Raw genomic sequence first — 23,498 nt, 5'->3', positions numbered from 1 at the left:
TAGAAGCCCCCAACAAATAATAACGGTGAGGTAAGAGGAAGGCACATACACAGGGGTGAAAACAGATTCAGCAAATGAGGCCCACTAATACTAGATAGCAGAAAATAGTAAAGGGGTCTGTGCGGTCAGTAAAAAACCCTTACAAAATATCCACACTGAGATTTCAAGAACCCCCGCACCAACTAACGGTGTGGGGGGAGAATCTCAGTCCCCTAGAGCAACCAGCAAGCGAGGAGATCACATCTTAGCAAGCTGGACAAGAAACATGATGAATGCTGATAATCAAAAAATGAACGGACAAAAACTTAGCTTGTCTTGGAGAGGCTGGGAGCAAGGTAATCACAAGGAATCTGAAGAGCACTGAATACATTGATAGCAGGCAAGGAACTGAGTATCCAGGTGAGCTAAATAGGAAATAACCAAGGATAACGAACCAGCTGATGCAGCCAACCTGCATAAAGACAACACTACACAGTACCGCTTGTGACCACTAGAGCGAGCCTAAAAATAGAGTTCACAACAGACCACTGACTGCTATCAGCTCAGCAGTTAGCTGTGTACTCCTGTGAGCTTAACAGGACACAGTGCTTTTCTATCACGGCGACTCTGTGAAGTAACAGAGCTCGCTTATACCGCCATATAATGCCATTTGCTAGCAGCAAGTTCTCCTTCTGCATGGTGGACATCTATATTTACTCGGTGCATTCCACTAGCCCTAACAGCATATCTAATACTTGATAAATCTAAAGAAATGTAAAGAAAATGCAACCAATTTCCTAATTTCTAGTATGGAGACTTTCTCCTCCTTCCATATTCTGCACAGTAGGGTTTGCTATCAACATCTACTATTACATATACTTTTCAATATCTCCAAATACTGCTGTTAGGCCTCCTACTCTGCTTCCTCATCATTTTTCCCCTGCTGCATGCCTATATTCCTTTTCCACGTGCACGTACCAATCACTCAGCTCTACGTAGCCCATCTGTGCCTTACAATGATGAGGTTTTCTTTGCTTTCTGTTGAACGTCTTGCTTCTGATAACAATAACTACCCTTGTAAGCAATCTTTACCGTTTCTTGTCAAAAATCTAGATTTGTGATGTTAGCAAGCTACTTATTAAGACATGCACTGTAAAAACTTGCCAAGCTTACACTTTTTTAGCTCTCTATTAGCCTTGATGACCTTATCTAAAGTACTCCCTCTCTGGCCAGCTGCTACTTCTGGAATTTGAGGACGCAAAAATTGGTTCATAATAGAATTCTTGACCTTATATTTATTGCCAAACATCCACACTATGATTTAACATTTCCATGTTTCTGTGTTATTAACACTGCCAACATTCTTTATCTTTGGCACAGGGTTTCTGCACAAACAACTATTGCCTTTAATCTAATATCCAGGGCCCTTATCTGCTTTCTTTGTGCGGAGGAATATATAATGTTTCTATCCATGGCCCTGGATCGATTGAACAGTGTGCAGATGGTTAATCAGATTTTCACCCTCTAAAATACATTTCAGAAAGCAAAAATGAAATCTTTGTTTTTATCTGAAAACAATGTAAGGTTATTGTTAGTTCACTTGTAAAGAGCTCTGGCTGAATAGAAAAGACTTGGAAACAGTCATTCTGGCAGAAGTGGGAAGGTATCTTTATATATTAAACTAGATGGTGGCCCGATTCTAACGCATTGGGTATTCTAGAATATGTATAGTAGTATATAGCACAGCCAACGTAGTATATACCACAGCCCACGTAGTTTATAGCACCGCCCATGCAGTATATAACACAGGGCACATAGTATATTGCCCAGCCAGGTAGTATATAGCAGATAGCAGAAAAAAAAAAAAAAGCTTATGGTTACATAAACCTCAGCCAGCTCACCGATCAGACGCAGGTGCTCGGAACTTCGTCCAGGACCACGACGAGAGAAAATGCAGCAAAAAAAAAAAAAAAAAAAAGAGCTGCAGGTCCTGAACAGAAATTCTACCCTTTGCATATACAAATATAACTATTGTTTTGTACAAAACTATGAAGTAAATTTACAAAAGTTAAAATATATATGCATAATACAATTTACCAATATTAATACATTATTTTAGTTTTTTTAGTTGAGACCTAGTAAATGTCTCCATTCTTTCATATATTGCTCGGACCAATATCAAGAGCAGTTCAAGTCACCTGACCAGGACTGCAGGTCCTAAACAGAAATTCTGCCCTTTGCATATATAAGTATAGATATAACACTTCATTCTGTACAAAAATATCAAATAAATTTACAAATATTAAAATATAAACACATAATACAATTTAACAATAGTGATACATTATTTCATTTTTTCGGTTGAGACCTAATGGATATCTGGTTTGTAAATTATATATCCAGAAAGCTTCTCTGGTGAGAAGCCGTCTTTTTACATCACCTCCCCGCTGCGACATTTCAACATGTTCAATTCCTTGAATCCTCATACTAGACGTGCTTCCTGCGTGATGTATAGCAACTGCTGATATATTACGATTCCCAGCATTAGTACTGGCCACATCTCTCAAATGCTCTGATATTCTCACCTTTAATTTCCTGGTGGTGCATCCTATATAAGAGACATCACAGGAGGTACAGTCAATCTTATAAACAACATTATTGGTATGACAATTAATAAAATCCTTAATAAAATAGGATTTTGTTTCCTCCTTGTTTTGAAAAGTATTTTTTGTTACAGCATTACAACAAGTACTAAATGCTGTAACACCACATCTAAAAAACCCTTGCAGTCTAACCAGGTTTTTGATGTCACCTGGGGAATATGAGAGCTGGGGGATAATGTACTGCCAATTGTCGGCGCTCTTCTTGCCACTATATTCAGTCCATATTTTAAGATTTCGGAAAGCACATCATCCTCCTGTAAAATAGGTAATCTTTTTAGGATTATGTTTTTTATGTCCGAAAATTGAGGACTATACTGGAAACAGACATGAGGTTTGCTTTTATTTTTTTCTTTACCTTCATTATTTTCTATATTAGTTCTAAGAAAATTATCTCTGGATTTACTGCATACTAATTTATGTGCCCTATCCAGGGTCCAATTGGGGTAGTCCCGCTTCTTTAATTTAGCCCTCAAATGGTGAAATTCCTCATCTCTATCCATTTCCCCACTACAATTCCTTTTTAACCTGGTATACTCGCCCACCAGGATAGATTTTATCATACGTATGTCTTGGATGACTACTCCTTGCGTGTAATTGATCTTTTTTTCTCCTTAAGCATAACATCTTTTCCTTTAAAAATGTGGTATATGAACAGAGAACAGGAGTTCCTATGGGAGCTAAATACTCCCCATCGCTAGCAAATTTGACCATGGCGTATTGGGAGCGTAAATATATTTATAGTGTGGATAATCCCTTTGTTGAGGCTCTTGTCTGGTACGGTAGATACATCGACGACACCCTAATTATTTGGGGGGGCGATGTGTCTACCGTACCAGACTTTATAAATTACATTAACGCAAATGAATATGGGATCAGATTTCCCCACAGATGGGATGCGGATAAAATGTCATATCTAGATTTGGATCTGATGGGGGTAACTAACAAAATAATTGGAAGTAAAACTCATGTGAAGCCCCTAAGTGGTAATACTATATTACACGCAACGAGTAGTCATCCAACACATACGATAAAATCTATCCCGGTGGGCGAGTATACCAGGTTAAAAAGGAATTGTAGTGGGGAAATGGATAGAGATGAGGAATTTCACCATTTGAGGGCTAAATTAAAGAAGCGGAACTACCCCAATTGGACCCTGGATAGGGCACATAAATTAGTATGCAGTAAATCCAGAGATAATTTTCTTAGAACTAATATAGAAAATAATGAAGGTAAAGAAAAAAATAAAAGCAAACCTCATGTCTGTTTCCAGTATAGTCCTCAATTTTCGGACATAAAAAACAATCCTAAAAAGATGACCTATTTTACAGGAGGATGATGTGCTTTCCGAAATCTTAAAAGATGGACTGAATATAGTGGCAAGAAGAGCGCCGACAATTGGCAGTACATTATCCCCCCGCTCTCATATTCCCCAGGTGACATCAAAAACCTGGTTAGACTGCAAGGGTTTTTTTAGATGTGGTGTTACAGCATGTAGTACTTGTCGTAATGCTGTAACAAAAGATACTTTTCAAAACAAGGAGGAAACAAAATCCTATTTTATTAAGGATTTTATTAATTGTCATACCAATAATGTTGTTTATAAGATTGACTGTACCTCCTGTGATGTCTCTTATATAGGATGCACCACCAGGAAATTAAAGGTGAGAATATCAGAGCATTTGAGAGATGTGGCCAGTACTAATGCTGGGAATCGTAATATATCAGCAGTTGCCAAACACTTTGCTATACATCACGCAGGAAGCACGTCTAGTATGAGGATTCAAGGAATTGAACATGTTGAAATGTTGCAGCGGGGAGGTGATGTAAAAAGACGGCTTCTCACCAGAGAAGCTTTCTGGATATATAATTTACAAACCAGATATCCATTAGGTCTCAACCGAAAAAATGAAATAATGTATCACTATTGTTAAATTGTATTATGTGTTTACATTTTAATATTTGTAAATTTATTTGATATTTTTGTACAGAATGAAGTGTTATATCTATACTTATATATGCAAAGGGCAGAATTTCTGTTTAGGACCTGCAGTCCTGGTCAGGTGACTTGAACTGCTCTTGATATTGGTCCGAGCAATATATGAAAGAATGGAGACATTTACTAGGTCTCAACTAAAAAAACTAAAATAATGTATTAATATTGGTAAATTGTATTATGCATATATATTTTAACTTTTGTAAATTTACTTCATAGTTTTGTACAAAGCAATAGTTATATTTGTATATGCAAAGGGTAGAATTTCTGTTCAGGACCTGCAGCTCTGGTCAGGTGACTCGGACTGCTTTTGGCATTGGTCCAAGCACAATACAAAATAATCAGTATGTGCCTGTTAGGATTATGCATTGATTAAGATCTGACACGATCGAAACGCGTCGCATATTTCTTGTACCTAAGCATTTGCATGCATGCAAGGAGTTATGGAATTGGAGGAATTTTAAGGAACAAATAAAGAAACATTGTTTTATGGAGCCGGAACGCCCTTTTTTTTTTTTTTGCAGTATATAGCAGAGCTTATGTAGTATATAGCAGAGGCCATGTAGTATATAGCAGAGCCCATGTAGTATATAGCAGAGCCCACGTAGTATATAGCACAGCCCACGCAGTATATAACACAGGGCACATAGTATATTGCCCTGCCAGGTAGTATATAGCAGAGCCCAGTTAGTATATAGCAGAGCCCAAGTAGTATATAGCAGAGCCCATGTAGTATATAGCAGAGCCCACGTAGTATATACCAGAGCCCATGTAGTATATAACACAGAGACGTATGTAACACAGTCCAAGTAGTATGGCAGCTTTCTAGAGACCGTCCCCGGCCCGTCTGTCCATGAGAGGAGCAGATGTATGGCCGGTGGTGAGAGTGGGGAGGCGCCATCTCCGGCAGTGCAGGAGCAGCACACGGCCCGCGCCTAACAATAACAGGACACATGTGTAGATGACGGAGATGCCGAGGGCCCGGCCGGGAGTGTGGCTCACACGGGGCGCCCTGCAGGACTCCACAGTGCCGGCACATGGGCTGGCTCCGAAGAGCTGTTCACGTGCGGGGTGATAGTCCGCCCTTCCTGTAGTCCAGTATGGAGGCCATTGATGGCGGAGCATTGTGGCTGCTCCCGGGAGTGTGCAGAGCCCCGGGCACAGGTCAGATGATGGTGGCCGCTGTGATCTCCCGTTGTATTTCCATGTCCCGCATTGTGAGCGCTCGCTGCTTCCTCCCCATTATAACCTCGTGCACCATGTGCGGGTCATGTGTCAGCAGTGAAGCACACAGGGGGCACTGACAGGGGGAGTAGGGAGGGACTAATCGGACTGCCCGTCGCTGATTGGTCGCGGAAGCCATGACAGGCAGCTGGCGCGACCAATCAGCGACGCGAGATTTCCGTGACGGAAGTTGCCGACAGAAAGACGGAAGTACCCCTTAGACCAGGGGTCCCCAACCTGTAGCTCGGGAGCCACATGTGGCTCGCGGTCCCATGAATTGTGGCTCGCGACTGCTAGCTTGGTGCATTAGCTCCATGTCTAGCAAACTGGTATGAAGAGCACATCTCAAAATGGTGAATTTTGTGAGTAGCCCTGCACAGAAGTGCAGATCTGGATGCAGATTTACTGGTCTTAGGGGTTTAGAGATGTTTTAGGTATGGTACACTAGAAGATGGTACTACCTGTTAGAGGAGATGCTCAAAGCTGGATGTGACAGTGTGTTGGGAGTCCTTGATGGGAGAATACTGAATGGGGGTATTGTGGGAACCCATGGTTCTCAGTTTACTGCTTTGGAGTGATTTCTGTGCAAAAACTTTGGTTATCATTATACCTGTCATGTTCTCAATGGCAAGAGAACATAGCATCAGCATATATAGGAACTAGCTCTTGGAAGATGGGAACTGAGCTGACCATGAACTAAACCTAACGCACAACTAGCAGTGGCCGGGTAGCATGCCTACGTTGATTCTAGATGCCCAGCACCAGCCGGAGGACTAAATAATGCTAGCAGAGGAAAATATTAGTCCTAGCTCACCTCTAGAGAAATACCCCGAAAGGAGACAGAGGCCCCCCACATGTATTGGCGGTGAATTAAGATGAAATAACAAACGTAGTATGAAAATAGGTTTAGCAAATTTGAGGTCCACTTACTACATAGCAGAAGACAGAAAGGACACTTTCATGGTCAGCTGAAAACCCTATCAAAACACCATCCAGAAATTACTTTAAAACTCTGGCATTAACTCATAACACCAGAGTGGCAATTCCTGTTCACAAGAGCTTTCCAGACACAGTAACGAAACTACAGCTGTGAACTGGAACAAAAATGCAAAAACAAACATGGACAAGAGTCCAACTTATCTAGTAGTTGTCTAGGAGCAGGAACAAGCACAGAGAGGCTTCTGATAACATTGATGACCGGCAAGCAACTAACAGAGCAGCAAGGTTATATAGCGACTCCCACATCTTGATGGGAACAGGTGAACAGAGAAGATGAAAACACCAGTTCAATTCCACCAGTAGCCACCGGGGGAGCCCAGAATCCAAATTCACAACAGTACCCCCCCCTCAAGGAGGGGGCACCGAACCCTCACCAGAACCACCAGGGCGATCAGGATGGGCCCTATGAAAGGCACGAACCAGATCAGAGGCATGAACATCAGATGCATTCACCCAAGAATTATCCTCCTGGCCGTATCCCTTCCACTTGACCAGATACTGGAGTCTCCGTCTGGAAACACGAGAGTCTAAGATTTTCTCCACAACGTACTCCAACTCACCCTCAACCAACACCGGAGCAGGAGGCTCAACGGAAGGCACAACCGGTACCTCATACCTGCGCAATAATGACCGATGAAAAACGTTATGAATAGAAAAGGATGCAGGGAGGTCCAAACGGAAGGAAACAGGGTTAAGAATCTCCAATATCTTATACGGGCCGATGAACCGAGGCTTAAACTTAGGAGAAGAGACCCTCATAGGGACAAAACGAGAAGACAACCACACCAAATCCCCAACACAAAGCCGAGGACCAACACGACGGTGGCGGTTGGCAAAAAGCTGAGTCTTCTCCTGGGACAACCTCAAATTGTCCACCACCTGCCCCCAGATCTGATGCAATCTCTCCACCACAGCATCCACTCCAGGACAATCCGAAGATTCCACCTGACCAGAGGAAAATCGAGGATGAAACCCCGAATTACAGAAAAACGGGGACACCAAAGTGGCAGAGCTGGCCCGATTATTGAGAGCGAACTCTGCCAATGGCAAAAAAGCAACCCAATCATCCTGGTCAGCAGACACAAAACACCTCAGATATGTCTCCAGGGTCTGATTAGTCCGCTCGGTCTGGCCATTCGTCTGAGGATGGAAAGCGGACGAAAAAGATAAATCTATGCCCATCCTAGCACAGAATGCCCGCCAAAATCTAGACACGAATTGGGTCCCTCTGTCAGAAATGATATTCTCAGGAATACCATGCAAACGAACAACATTTTGAAAAAACAGAGGAACCAACTCGGAAGAAGAAGGCAACTTGGGCAGAGGAACCAAATGGACCATCTTAGAGAAACGGTCACACACCACCCAGATGACAGACATCTTCTGAGAAACAGGCAGATCTGAAATAAAATCCATCGAGATGTGCGTCCAAGGCCTCTTAGGAATAGGCAAGGGCAACAATAATCCACTAGCCCGAGAGCAACAAGGCTTGGCCCGAGCACAAACGTCACAAGACTGCACAAAGCCTCGCACATCTCGTGACAGGGAAGGCCACCAGAAGGACCTTGCCACCAAATCCCTGGTACCAAAAATGCCAGGATGACCTGCCAACGCAGAAGAATGAACCTCAGAGATGACTCTACTGGTCCAATCATCAGGAACAAACAGTTTATCAGGTGGGCAACGATCCGGTCTATCCGCCTGAAACTCCTGCAAGGCCCGCCGCAGGTCTGGAGAAACGGCTGACAATACCACTCCATCCTTAAGGATACCTGTGGGCTCAGAGTTACCAGGCGAGTCAGGCTCAAAACTCCTAGAAAGGGCATCCGCCTTAACATTCTTAGAACCCGGTAGGTATGACACCACAAAATTAAACCAAGAGAAAAATAATGACCAGCGCGCCTGTCTAGGATTCAGGCGCCTGGCGGTCTCAAGATAAATCAAGTTTTTGTGGTCAGTCAATACCACCACCTGATGTCTGGCCCCCTCAAGCCAATGGCGCCACTCCTCAAAAGCCCACTTCATGGCCAAAAGCTCCCGATTCCCAACATCATAATTCCGCTCAGCGGGCGAAAATTTACGGGAAAAGAAGGCACAAGGCCTCATCACGGAGCAGTCAGAACTTTTCTGCGACAACACTGCCCCAGCTCCGATCTCAGAAGCGTCGACCTCAACCTGAAAAGGTAGAGCAACATCAGGCTGACGCAACACAGGGGCAGAGGAAAAACGGCGCTTAAGCTCCCGAAAGGCCTCCACAGCGTCAGGGGACCAATCAGCAACATCAGCACCCTTCTTAGTCAAATCGGTCAATGGCTTAGCAATATCCGAAAAACCAGCAATAAATCGACGATAAAAGTTAGCAAAGCCCAAAAATTTCTGAAGACTCTTAAGAGAAGAGGGCTGCGTCCAATCACAAATAGCTTGAACCTTGACAGGATCCATTTCAATGGAAGAGGGAGAAAAAATATATCCCAAAAAGGAAATCCTCTGTACCCCAAAAACACACTTAGAACCCTTCACACACAAAAAATTAGACCGCAAAACCTGGAAAACCCTCCTGACTTGCTGGACATGAGAGTCCCAGTCATCCGAAAAAATCAGAATATCATCCAGATACACAATCATAAATTTATCCAAATAATCGCGAAAAATATCATGCATAAAGGACTGGAAAACTGACGGAGCATTTGAAAGACCAAAAGGCATCACTAAATACTCAAAGTGGCCCTCGGGCGTATTAAATGCGGTTTTCCACTCATCCCCCTGCCTGATTCGCACCAAATTATACGCCCCACGAAGGTCAATCTTAGAGAACCACTTGGCCCCCTTTATGCGAGCAAACAAATCAGTCAGCAACGGCAATGGGTATTGATATTTTACAGTGATTTTATTCAAAAGCCGATAATCGATACATGGTCTCAAAGAGCCGTCTTTTTTTGACACAAAGAAAAAACCGGCTCCTAAGGGAGATGACGATGGACGAATATGTCCCTTTTCCAAGGACTCCTTTATATATTCTCGCATAGCAGCATGTTCAGGCACAGACAGATTAAATAAACGACCCTTTGGGTATTTACTACCCGGGATTAAATCTATGGCACAATCGCACTCTCGGTGCGGAGGTAATGAACCAAGCTTGGATTCTTCAAAGACGTCACGATAGTCAGACAGGAACTCAGGAATTTCAGAGGGAATAGATGATGAAATGGAAACCACAGGAACATCCCCATGAGCCCCCTTACATCCCCAGCTCAACACAGACATAGCTCTCCAGTCGAGGACTGGGTTGTGAGATTGCAGCCAAGGCAATCCTAGCACCAAATCATCATGTAGATTATACAGCACCAGAAAGCGAATAATCTCCTGGTGATCCGGATTAATACGCATAGTTACTTGTGTCCAGTATTGTGGTTTATTATTAGCCAATGGGGTGGAGTCAATCCCCTTCAGAGGAATAAGAGTCTCCAAAGGCTCTAAATCATACCCACAGCGTTTGGCAAAGGACCAATCCATAAGACTCAAAGCGGCGCCAGAGTCGACATAGGCGTCCGTGGTAATAGATGACAAAGAGCAAATCAGGGTCACAGATAGAATAAACTTAGACGGTAAGGTGCAAATGGAAACAGATTTATCAAGCTTTTTAGTGCGCTTAGAGCATGCTGATATAACATGAGTAGAATCACCACAATAGAAACACAACCCATTTTTCCGTCTAAAATTCTGCCGCTCGCTTCGGGACAGAATTCTATCACACTGCATACTCTCTGGCGACTTCTCAGTGGACACCGCCAGATGGTGCACTGGTTTGCGCTCCCGCAAACGCCTATCGATCTGAATAGCCATTGTCATGGACTCATTCAGACCCGCAGGCACAGGGAACCCCACCATAACATCCTTAATGGCATCAGAGAGACCCTCTCTGAAAGTCGCCGCCAGGGCGCACTCATTCCACTGAGTAAGCACAGACCATTTACGGAATCTTTGACAGTAAATTTCCGCTTCATCTTGCCCCTGAGATAGGGACATCAAAGTTTTTTCTGCCTGAAGCTCCAAATGAGGTTCGTCATAAAGCAACCCCAAGGCCAGAAAAAACGCATCCACATTGAGCAACGCAGGATCCCCTGGTGTCAATGAAAAAGCCCAGTCTTGAGGGTCGCCCCGGAGCAAGGAAATCACAATCCTGACCTGCTGTGCAGGGTCTCCGGCAGAGCGAAATTTCAGGGACAAAAATAATTTGCAATTATTTCGAAAATTCTGAAACCCAGATCTATTCCCCGAGAAAAATTCCGGCAAAGGAATTCTCGGCTCAGATACAGGTGCATGACAAACAAAGTCTTGCAAATTTTGTACCTTCGTGGCGAGATTATTCAAACCTGCAGTTACACTCTGAAGATCCATTACAAACAGGTGGACACAGAGCCATTCAAAGATTAGAAGGAAAAAAAAAAAAAAAATTCTCAGCAGACTTCTTATTTCTCTCCTTTCTCAGCCAAGGATTTTAACCCTTTAGTGGCCGGTCAAACTGTCATGTTCTCAATGGCAAGAGAACATAGCATCAGCATATATAGGAACTAGCTCTTGGAAGATGGGAACTGAGCTGACCATGAACTAAACCTAACGCACAACTAGCAGTGGCCGGGTAGCATGCCTACGTTGATTCTAGATGCCCAGCACCAGCCGGAGGACTAAATAATGCTAGCAGAGGAAAATATTAGTCCTAGCTCACCTCTAGAGAAATACCCCGAAAGGAGACAGAGGCCCCCCACATGTATTGGCGGTGAATTAAGATGAAATAACAAACGTAGTATGAAAATAGGTTTAGCAAATTTGAGGTCCACTTACTACATAGCAGAAGACAGAAAGGACACTTTCATGGTCAGCTGAAAACCCTATCAAAACACCATCCAGAAATTACTTTAAAACTCTGGCATTAACTCATAACACCAGAGTGGCAATTCCTGTTCACAAGAGCTTTCCAGACACAGTAACGAAACTACAGCTGTGAACTGGAACAAAAATGCAAAAACAAACATGGACAAGAGTCCAACTTATCTAGTAGTTGTCTAGGAGCAGGAACAAGCACAGAGAGGCTTCTGATAACATTGATGACCGGCAAGCAACTAACAGAGCAGCAAGGTTATATAGCGACTCCCACATCTTGATGGGAACAGGTGAACAGAGAAGATGAAAACACCAGTTCAATTCCACCAGTAGCCACCGGGGGAGCCCAGAATCCAAATTCACAACATATACCTATAATGGGGGCTTTAATTGACACTACTTTGAAGGGGGTGGGAGCTGGATGTGGCTCGCGACCCTCTCTCAGTGCTGTATGTGGCTCGCGACCCTCTCTCTAAGCTGAATGTGGCTCTCTAGGTCAGAAAGGTTGGGAACCACTGCCTTAGACAATTATATAGTAGATCTGTGGAGCAATATTAGGAAACTGCTTAATAGTATGACCAGACGCGACAGATATACCGCTGATTTTTAGTCTAATTTTGCATTCAGAATAACTGCAGTATATTAAATTAGAAGCAAAGTAAATGAAGTTTAATAATTGTCATTCAAACTCTGAGATTTTTAAAAAAATCCATACAGAAACTGGAATGCAATGCGGATTGTGAATCTATCATATGTAAAACATGCAGACTTTGCTGTGAAAATGAATGGAAAATCCATTAAAACCAAAGAAATTTGCCTAATCACATGTTGTGTGTAGGTGCACATTCACACTCTGGCCATTTAACAGAGCCTAGGATAAAAGCAAAATGGTCTAATACTTGCAGTTGGTAAATAGTTATACTACATGTAAATAATGTAGGATAATTAGATGACAGTTGACACTACTCTGATCAAGCCATCCCACCGGGACAAGGTGTACCCAATCATGATGGATTCATGTATTCACCTCGCTATGTGCCAGCAGGCCTCAAAATACAGCAGGACTTAGACCTGACTGTTTTGCACCTGGAAAGCTACACAGACAAAATGCACAACACAAAATGGGGGAGCCGCAATCCTGTATGTGCAAAGTACAAAAAAAGTAAAGTAAAACCAAATAAATGAGCCGGATTACATGTTGGTATAAGGGCAATATGTCAACTAAGTACCCTATGTTATTTACAGGTACAATTAATATTTGTGTACCGTATATACTTCCTACATGGTTTTTGCTAATTTTTTTTTAGCCTAGGCTTTTTTGTGTGCACATACCCTAAAGCTTACCTCCAAGTAAAGGATATGCACTTCAGTATGCAAATTCACGATTGCAATCTATGATTAAAATTGAGAACACTTCATTAATTCCAACAGGATACTTAAATTACTTTAGACCTTCTCCCATCTAAAAGAGGGGTAGATTGCTAGACAGATATTGTCATGGAGGGCAGTGGCTGAAGGCTAGCAAGAGACTATCAAAGAGTAATCGGAAAGCCGCGTCAAACCAGTATATCCAGTAAAGTAGCAAAAATATTAGGCAGAATGATAGTTGAAAACAGAGGTCAAGGTCAATAACATGCTATATATAATCAACACACAGATGGATAATTACAGTAGCTTTAACAGTCAGCCAAGGACTGGCCACCATAGGTTTGATCAGTGAGGAATCTGCCTCTGACCTCTGCAGAAAGCCAACTACATTTAACTAACAAGCTGCCCGGAGAAACCAAAAGAAAAACTGGTTTGAGGAACACAGCAATACTAGGGCTTAAGGAAAAACTGCTTGCATTGTCCGTAGGTAGCTGTGTCAGTGTTGCACTGCCTACCGACAGCAACAATTGCACCAGGATTGTGCTCAGACATGGAGGCCACAGACATATAAGGAAATAGATATAACTAAAATAACTTTAAGATTTTCCCAAGTAAACTGTCTGTCTATATAGGGAATGTGCACCCAAATAGCAGCCTATGATCACAGCAGCATCTGCACACAATCAAGTAGGCAATCTCTTGATTTCTATCTCTTTAGTGGGACTGGTCAGGTGTAAAAGGGGCAATATGATGACTATTGTAATAAAGCAGAGTTTCTTTAAGGTACTGTCACACTCAGCAACTTTGCAAAGAGAACGACAACAATCCGTGACGTTGCAGCGTCCTGCATAGCGATCTCATTGTGTTTGACACTCAGCAGCGATCAGGATCCCGCTGTGCCATCGCTGGTCAGAGCTAGAAGTCCAGAACTTTATTTCGTCGCCAGGTCGGCGTGTATCGTCATGTTTGACAACAAAAGCAACGACGCCAGCAACGAGCACAGGGGGCGTCGCAGCGTCTCCTTCTAGCCAGTCGGTACACTCCGGCTGTTTGACATGGAGCTAACAACCAGCGAGAAGGAGAAGTGAGTCACCGTTACGTCACTGGATCGCTCCTGCATCGTTCTGGAGTTGCTGTGTTTGACGTCTCTACAGCGACCTAAACAGCGACGCTCCAGCGATCTAGTTTAGGTCAGCTCATTGTCTATATCGCGGCAGCGTCGCTGAGTGTGATGGTACCTTTACTGGTTTTGGAAGGGGAGGAACAGGATTCTGTAAAATAATGGTTTAGTTTTGAAAGAAAAGAAATTACAAATGTCCTGTACAAGATCACTAGAGAGTTTTCATATATAAGGAGAGTAATACAATAATCCTTTTCAGGTGTTTGATTTTTCTTCTACTTTCTTGAAAGGCTAAGATGACTGCCTTCACCTGCTTCCTCAAGCCCGATTCCCAGGTGCCTTGGTTGTAAGTGACTCGGCTTTGGGTAGTGCCGGAGCCTCTGACACGTAGAACTGGGTGACAGCCCTATGTCACCTGTACCATTGTCTGCTCCTGCATAGGAAGTGGGGAACACCAAGGACAGTCTGACCTCTCAGGGGCGGTAGTCCCTCCTCAAGCCACCTTGAGGAGCCTTCCCCAGGCTCATTCATTTATCAAGAAGGGTTCATCCTGCTCCCTTCCTTCTCATATCAGACTCACTGCATACCAGTGATGTTGCCCCTCTATTTTGAGGAACGTGAATCTGGTTCCAGCCGTCTGCTCTTGCAACCTTCTTGGCAAGTACTTTATCTCTACAACCCTCTGGCTGAACAAGATATGATGATGGGTCTCAAGCTCTTCTATTGTTTCCCATCTCCTCTGTCGATCATATAATTAATCAGATAGGTAACCACTTGTATGCAAAAATGCTATGTCATGCACCAATAAATACATAGATCATCCCAAACAAAAAGTGCAAAAAAGACAGCGTATAAAATTATTTTTTATTGAAAGTATTATAAAGTAAAAAGAATAATATAATCACAAATTATAGCTGATAAAAATGAACACAATATAATGGTATGATAGGACACCAACCAAAATATTACAAAATAATATATTAACCTCCACACTCATGTGATATATCCCAGCACTATTCAATAATGGCACAAAGTAAAAAAGGGGAAACCTTAATATATAAAACCATTCAAGAAAGCATAATACAAAATTGTGCAAAAAATGTGCAAAAATGCAAAAAAATGTGCCACAATTAATACAGCTAAATAAAAAACCACACCATAAGGAATGTGCAACAAATGTTGAATAATGTGTGTAAAAAGAATGTTATAACTGTAATTAATACAGAGCGTATGGGGGGGCCCCCCGGAAGAAGGCAAGTGCCGAAACGCGCGTAGGGTTTGAGCACATGTAGGTATATGGAGCCTCTAATGTTACTTGATTTAATTTATTTCATCCACTCTATTGTGATAATATGCTAGCGATTTAATAGTTACTGGCACTTTCTGCACTTTATAGTCCTGTTGTGGCATTTTTTTACCATAGCACTAGCTGCACTATTATATTTTTGTATTTATGAGCTTAAGTGCAATCCAATTACTTATACTGTGTAATATTAGTCTGTTAGTGTCATTGCATTTTTTGCACTTTTTATAGCACTAATGCACTTTGCTCTGTATTAATTACAGTTATAAAATTCTTTTTACACACATTATTCAACATTTGTTGCACATTCCTTATGGTGTGGTTTTTGATTTAGCTGTATTAATTGTGGCACATCATTTTTTTGCATTTTTTTTGCATTTTTGCACATTTTTTGCACAGTTTTGTATTATGCTTTCTTGAATGGTTTTATATATTAAGGTTTCCCCTTTTTTTACTTTTTTGCACTTTTTGTTTGGGATGATCTGTCGATCATATGTAACGATCTCCGCAGGGATGCCAACTGTCGGTATCTTGTGGCTAATGGGACCTCTAGCATATCTCCATCCCTGGTCCTGGCTCATCTTCTTCTCTCTTCCGACCAGCCTAGGCCCCTCAGTCCACTCACTCGTTGCTGGATCCTGGCTCTACTGTCTGCAGTCTGCAAGCGGTGAAGGCTGCAGCCTAGGTTTAGGCCTAGGTTCCAGGAAAGCGTCCGGTTCTGGATCACATGTTCCTGCCACCTCTGCTTTCATGCCAGCTTGGTCTGGCTCTGATATTCCTCCAGTCTCTCCCTTGGGAATCTAGCAGGATTCTGCCATCTTTTTCGCCCATTAAGCTCGTCATACTCGATGGATGACTAATTGAATCCAGAAACATTTTTCAATGCTATTTTGTAGTGTTATGTACTATCAAAATGTAACAGAAATCACCTAATATTCTATGGATGCCTAATTGAATCCAGTCATATTTTTCAACGCGTTTTTGTAATGTTATGTACCACCAAAATCTAACAGAAATAACCTGATACTCTATTGATGACTTAAAGCATGTAATATTCAACGGATGAGTAATTGAGTCCCAAAAAAATTGGCAACACTTTTTTGGAGTCTTATATAGCAAAGAAATGTACCACAGAGCACGTTAATACTCTATGGATGAGTAATTGAACACAGAAAAAAATCTTGAATGCTTTTTGGGGGTGTTCTATAACACCAAAATGTACCACAAATAGTGATGAACGAATATACTCATTACTCGAGATTTCCCGAGCACGCTCGGGTGACCTCTGAGTATTTTTTAGTGCTCGGAGATTTAGTTTTCATTGCCACAGCTGAATGATTTACATCTGTTAGCCAGCATAAGTACATGTGGGGGTTGCCTAGTTGCTAGGGAATCCCCACATGTAATCAAGCTGGCTAAGAGATGTAAATCATTCATCTGAGGTGAGAAAAACAAAATCTCCGAATACTTACAAATACTCGGAGGACATCCGAGCATGCTCGGCAAATCTCGAGTAACGAGTATATTCGCTCATCACTACCTAGCAACCAGACAACCCCCACATGTACTTATGCTGGCTAACAGATATAATTCATTCAGCTCTGGCGCTGAAAACTAAATCTCCGAGCACTAAAAAATGCTCGGAGGTCACCCGACCGTGCTCAGGAAATCTCGAGTAACGAGTATATTCGCTCATCACTAACCACAAAGCATGTAATACTCTATGGATGACAATATAGTCAATCTTTTCACCCCCAGAAAAAGAATGTGGTCAACTGCTGCAGCTATATATTTTGCAATGGACTGCAAAGCCCTAAGCCCTGTCTAGAGACTGTATTCAGCTACTCTCCTTAATCTTGCAACTGTGCCAGCCAACTAGAGTAATGCCACTACCAAGATGGCTATGGAATTAGAGTGACTCACAGGCAATCCCCGTGTGCATGGCTATGTAACAGGTGCCAAACATGCAGGGCAGGGAGTCGAGTTTCAAGTTTGACCCCAGCTAATGCTCGCCAAGTGCTGAGCACATCTGAGCACGCAGATACTCGAGTGATATCCGAGTATCACCGAGCACATTCGCGCAACTCTAGTTGGTACACAAAAGTACTTTTAGCTGCCTTTAAATGCTAGGAGCCTAAGAGCTACACTAAAGACACTAATCTACAGTATATTGTATCTAATGCTAGGTTTAGATGTATGACTACTTCAAAGCCATAGCTCCAATGGTTAATAGACCATATCTGAAAAGAAGAAAAAGTTTTCCTTTTTCATAGCAGACTGTAAATCTATATATTTGAGTGTCATTGTTGTTGGCAGAGGAGTTTGTTTTATCTAATGCTTATGATGGAGAAAAGTCTTACAGTCAGACAAATATACTATCTTGGAGCTTTCTTCATTATGTCCTCGAGCTTCCATACTCTATTCCTTTTCATATAATATTCTTTTTATTGGCAAAGCATACCAGAAAAAATGTTCTTCCTCATACAAAAGGAAAATGAATCCTCTTTCACAATCTGAGCACTTCACTTGCAAAATTTACAAGCACGGAAGCATGCGGAGCCTTTGTTTAAAAGAAGAATAATTCTAATATTTTATTTCAGCTGTAGAACATAATACTATCCTCATAACACGGCTTAAACTACAATTATTCTTTTAATCTGATACAAGATCATCAAGCACTTGATTAATAATTTAGAAAGCGACGTGAGGGAACTGAGTCAATAATGATAGTTGTATGCTAGATCTGTTAGTAAAAAAATTGTGCAGAAGAATTACTTTTATAGGGTGAATAAGGGGCTTTAAGGACCCATAACGTAGAACGCAAGGACTTCATGTGCCTCCATAGAGGGTCCATGCATAAATCCTTACCATGTACCATGACTAATATTACTTAATGAGGTGTTCTCAAGTTCGGAAGTTATTCCCAACTTATTGGATAGGAAGAAATTTCCCAATCACTGAGGGTCCTACTACTGGGACCCCATCGGTCCTGAGAATTGGCGCTCCATAGAGCCCATCTGAATGGTGGTCGATAATGGGAGTGCTGGAGATAACCGAGTTCTGCGCTCATCTAGTCTTTAGCACTCCCGTAAGAATGAGTGTCAGTGCGCACTTCCAAACATGAGTATAACCCTTTAAGCAGTCTTACGAGGGATCCCAAATGCAGCCAAATGTACTGATTTCCTGACAATGGGCAAAATTTACACTGTAACTAACATTGTTCTTCACAAGTATCAATGCCAAAACTACTGCTACTGTATATTGGCATAGTGATTGCTTAAGAGCTTGTCATCCAATAAGGCCGGAGGGCCCAAGTGCCACATTATTCTGAATATTGTGTACACTCTGGGCATTACATAAATTCCCCTGAGTGCTCATCACATGCAGTACAGATGTAGCGCCTCTATGCTGGGTCGCCCAAATTAAACTGAATGAGAACAATGATGCTAGCCAAATGGCGCAGACAGCCGGCGTGCTGCACCGCCATCAGAGTCACGGCGGAGATTGCTACACCTGTACATTGCAAATTATAATGCAGCAAACCTCTCTCATTAGATTAGAGGCCAACTATGTCGATAAGTCACAAAGCAGCTATTCACACATTGATGTAGAGTTCTGTGTCACAGATCCGTGCTCCAGGGGCCCCATATGTAATCAGAAAGTCACATTTCTGTTTTTATCAGTGGGAGTCGTGTTAATGAAATGCATCACCTGCTGATACCATGGTTCTTTTATGCAAAAAAGGAATTTTCATCAAAACAAACATTAAGGTGCTCATATTTAATACGGAAAAAGGAGAAGTATTGCAATGTAAATATTGGTAAATGGAAATATCTATCCATCCTATTTAATATCTAATATTTATCTATCTATCTATCTATCTATCTATCTATCTATCTATCTATCTATCTATCTATCTATCATCTATCTATCTATCATCTATCTATCTATCTATCTATCTATCTATCTATCATCTATCTATTTATCTATCTATCTATTTATCTATCTATCATCTATCTATCTATTATATATCTATATATTATCTATCCATCCTACTTAATATCTATCTAATTTCTATTTATCTATCTATTTATGTATCTATCTATTATCTATCTATCTTTCATCTAACTATTATCTATGTATCATCTATTATCTATCTATCTATCTATCTATCTATCTATCTATCTATCTATCTATCTATCTATCTATCTATTATCGATCTATCATCTATCTATCTATATTAGTATCTATCTGTCTATCTATCTATATCAATCATCTATTATCTTTTATCTATTATATATCTATATATTATCTATCCATTCTATTTAATATACGGTATATCTAATATCTATCTATCTACTTATCATCTATCTATCTATCTATCTATCTATCTATCTATCTACTTATCATCTATCTATCATCTATCTATCTATCTATCTATCTATCTATCTATCTATCTATCATCTCATAACTTTTCTAATAGACTATATATTAGACACATGTATATTTTATATAAGGAAGGTATTGGCCCGATACACGCCCCAGGTATACCACGTGACCGCTGACGTCACGGAAGGTCCTGCAGCAATTACAGACTGAGAGAGTCTGCACTACACGACTACACGCTAGCGCAACGTGGGAACCAGGAGCGGTGGAGCGTCTGCTATCGGCCGGGGCAGCGCGCAGGAAGATTTACTTACAGAAGCCTGCTATAACCGGACGGCTTTCTCTTTCTCATCACATCTGCCACTCCACTCAGTGAGCCACTTCAGAGCTACAGATACCTACTCACCAGTAAGGTAAATTACCTGACTTTATCCAGTATTAAGGTGTATTTCTGGTGTGTTCTTGAAGCATTGCTCTGAGTGGCTATACTATATATCTGAAACGTTGGGATTTTTTGACATTAAAGGGATATTGTTTACGCAAATAACTATACATTCATTTACATATTTTATATAACATCTGTTAGATAGATAGAAACGTACATCGATAATTAGATAAATTGCTAGACAAATCATCAATTTATACATCAATTTAATGTGCCCATCGAATTCATATATATGTACTGTATGTTTCATCTACATGATATATATGTACCTATTTATCAAATACACCTAGAATATAGCTAACATTCATTTATCTACTATCTATTAGATACATTTGGATGGATATTAAATGTATGCCTAATATCCATGTATGTTTCTAACATCTGTCAATCTATCTACACATAATACTGTAGGTAGATGAAGATAGATGCATAGAAAGATAAAATATATATGTGATAAAATAGATAAGATAGATATTTAATATCCATGTATGTATCTGTCAATCATAAGAATTTACCCTTTACATGTGTGAGAGAGGACCTATTTGTACTTTGCCATACAACTGTGCTCCATTGGAAAGTCTTCTGTGATGGGCCAGGTACTGACCACCACTGTACAAAGTAAGATGACATATCTGCAGGGCTTTATGGGCAGGCCGGCACGGCAATGTAAAATGATGTTATCTCATTCTCTGGTCATTCAGCAGTGTGAGAAATGGTGCTGAGCAAGGGTTTTTTGCCAATCTAATCTCAAAATGTTTGAATTTGCTAAAAACCACGCATTTCAGGAAATTCATCTTAAACCTCCTGGGTGTACAGAGGGGGAATGTGCTGGCAAGAATAATAGTATGGACGGAACAAACAATCGCAAAAAAAGTTTACATATAAACCCCCTTTTGATTATTGTTATAGGCAAACCTATGTAATTGTAATCTGTGTAAGGGATTAAAGAAAAGCACCGGTTAGAAGAGCTATAAATTCCACCTGATGAAGGGCTCCAACTATTTTCCGAGTTTCTTGGTAAGTTGTTTCAGAACTCCATTGGGGATTGATTTTTTTCAAAGCTTTGGCCACACGATTGTGCTCTCTTAACCACAATGTATGCATTGCTGCCAAGGTTGTAACTTCGTTTGATCTGGTTTCACCTGCAAAGAAACATTCAATTCTGTTTTCACTGACTGCGTTAGGATCTTGTATACAAGGTGACGGTGTATCATCTACAAAGGGCATGTACTCTCGGCCGTGATCAGAATGTTGAAGGTTTACTCTCAGAAGACCCTCCTCGCTGGAATGATTCCTCAGTTTATTTTCAACAATTGTTGTGCTGCCATAGACTGTTGACGCATCAATAAAGGATGTCAAACCATTTATTTGTTCTCTTGGGCTTGCAATAGAGGGATTTCCAAACATCGCACTCTGATCTCCAGTGCCACAGGCTGCTAAAGAGCGATAAAATGGTATGCATCCACTTTGGGATATGGAATCATTTGTCGATATCTGTCGAGTAAATAAAATGGGAAAACAGGAAAATAAAGTTATAAGTAAACAAAATGTAAGACCATGGGCACATAAAAGCACAGGTTCATATTCCAAGTGAATTATTTATTGTACACTCTGGGACATATAAGTTAAATGGATGCTTCCGACATTCAGTGGCATCCATCACTCATAGATTCCCATTGTGAAAAATACAACATCTGTAAAGCTTATGTTGTGATATACTGTAGACAATCATACTATTCTGTTCTTTTTTTATGCCCTGACATAATTTATATCAGCCCAATAGAAGTCAAAGGGACACTCTTCTGGCCTATGTTTAAGAAGCGGCAAAGGTTTCCATGGCCATCCATTTGATGGAGTGGTGTAAAGTGCTCCACCACTGGACTCTAGAGTAGTGGAATAATATTCTGTGGAGTGGCAAATCACACTTTTCAATTTAACAGTCTGATGGATGAGTCTGGTCAAGGAGGATCTAACCGGTCTGACTGCATTGTGTCAATTCTAAAGTCTACTGTAGTCGGGATAATAGTATTAGGTTGTTTTCCAGTGGTTGACCTGGTTTCCTTAATGCTTCAGCATCCCAAACATTTTGAAAAATTCTATGCTTCAAACTTTGTAGGAACAGTTTAGGGAAGACTCTTTTCTATTTCAACATTCCATAAACACATGGTTGGAAGAGTATGGTGTAAAAGAACATGACTGACTGCACCGAGCCTCAACCCTATTGAACACCTTTCAGGTGAACTAGACCAGAGATTACAAGTCAGACCCTCCTGTCTCTAGTCCAACATCAGTGGGTGAAATTAGAAACGCTTTTATGGATGGATGGGGAAAAATTCCCCCAGACAACTCCAAAATCTTGTGGAACGTCTTCCCAGAAGATTGGCAGCTAGCATAGCTTTAAAGGAGGGACCAATTCCATACTAAAATCTATGAATTTAAAACGTACAAGGGGAGCTATAAAACCTCCCATACTAGTGTCCATACAAGGTTCAATAATACTGTACTATGAATATTTCTGTTTCTATTTAGTAATAAGAATATGAGTAACAGAATTAGATTAATAAATGATGTACAATAGCAAATTATATTGTGGTACTGTGCTAGCCAGAAAAATCGATGTGAATACTTTCCTGCCCAATGATGACAAAAGGATTCTCGGAGTGATACCTTTATTGGCTAACCAGAAAACAATATATGTTTGGAGCTTTCAGAGCACAGAGGCTCCTTCTTCAGGCAGGATTACAAATGAATTAATAAGAAAAAGGCACAACATTTAAGAGATTTTAAAGACGGACATTTGTTCAAGAATAGTTTTGTCATCGTTGGGCAGAAAAGTATTCACATCGATTAACAAATGAGATAGTTTACAGGGCCAGTTATTACAAGTACACTCAATTTGGATGAAAATATAATGTGGGTCTTGATGTCAGGTGGTAGTTTTAACTCCTTACTGCCTTCGGACGGAATAGTACGTCCGAAGGCAGAACCCCCGCTTTGATGTGGGCTCCGGCGGTGAGCCTGCATCAAAGCCGGGACATATCAACTGTTTTGAACAGCTGAGATGTGCCCGCAATAGGTGCAGGTGGAATCACGATCCACTGGTGCCTATTAACTAGTTAAATGCCGCTGTCAAACTC

At 41.2% G+C, this 23,498-nt stretch overlaps 1 protein-coding gene across 1 annotated transcript in view; it reads right to left on the bottom strand.

Annotated features, from left to right (window-relative positions):
• The window catches only part of TPO (thyroid peroxidase), a 201,959-nt gene that overhangs the window by 77,709 nt on the left and 100,752 nt on the right, over positions 1–23,498 (bottom strand). The window contains exon 8 of the mRNA XM_077281780.1: positions 21,343–21,855. Within this exon, the coding sequence (XP_077137895.1) occupies positions 21,343–21,855 (513 nt within the window). The remainder of the gene's footprint in view (positions 1–21,342; positions 21,856–23,498) is intronic.

Source organism: Ranitomeya variabilis, chromosome 2, assembly GCF_051348905.1.
Source record: "Ranitomeya variabilis isolate aRanVar5 chromosome 2, aRanVar5.hap1, whole genome shotgun sequence".
Taxonomy (NCBI): Eukaryota; Metazoa; Chordata; class Amphibia; order Anura; family Dendrobatidae; genus Ranitomeya; species Ranitomeya variabilis.
The sequence above is the reverse complement of the archived record's forward strand: the minus strand, read 5'-3'. Positions and strand labels throughout refer to the sequence as shown.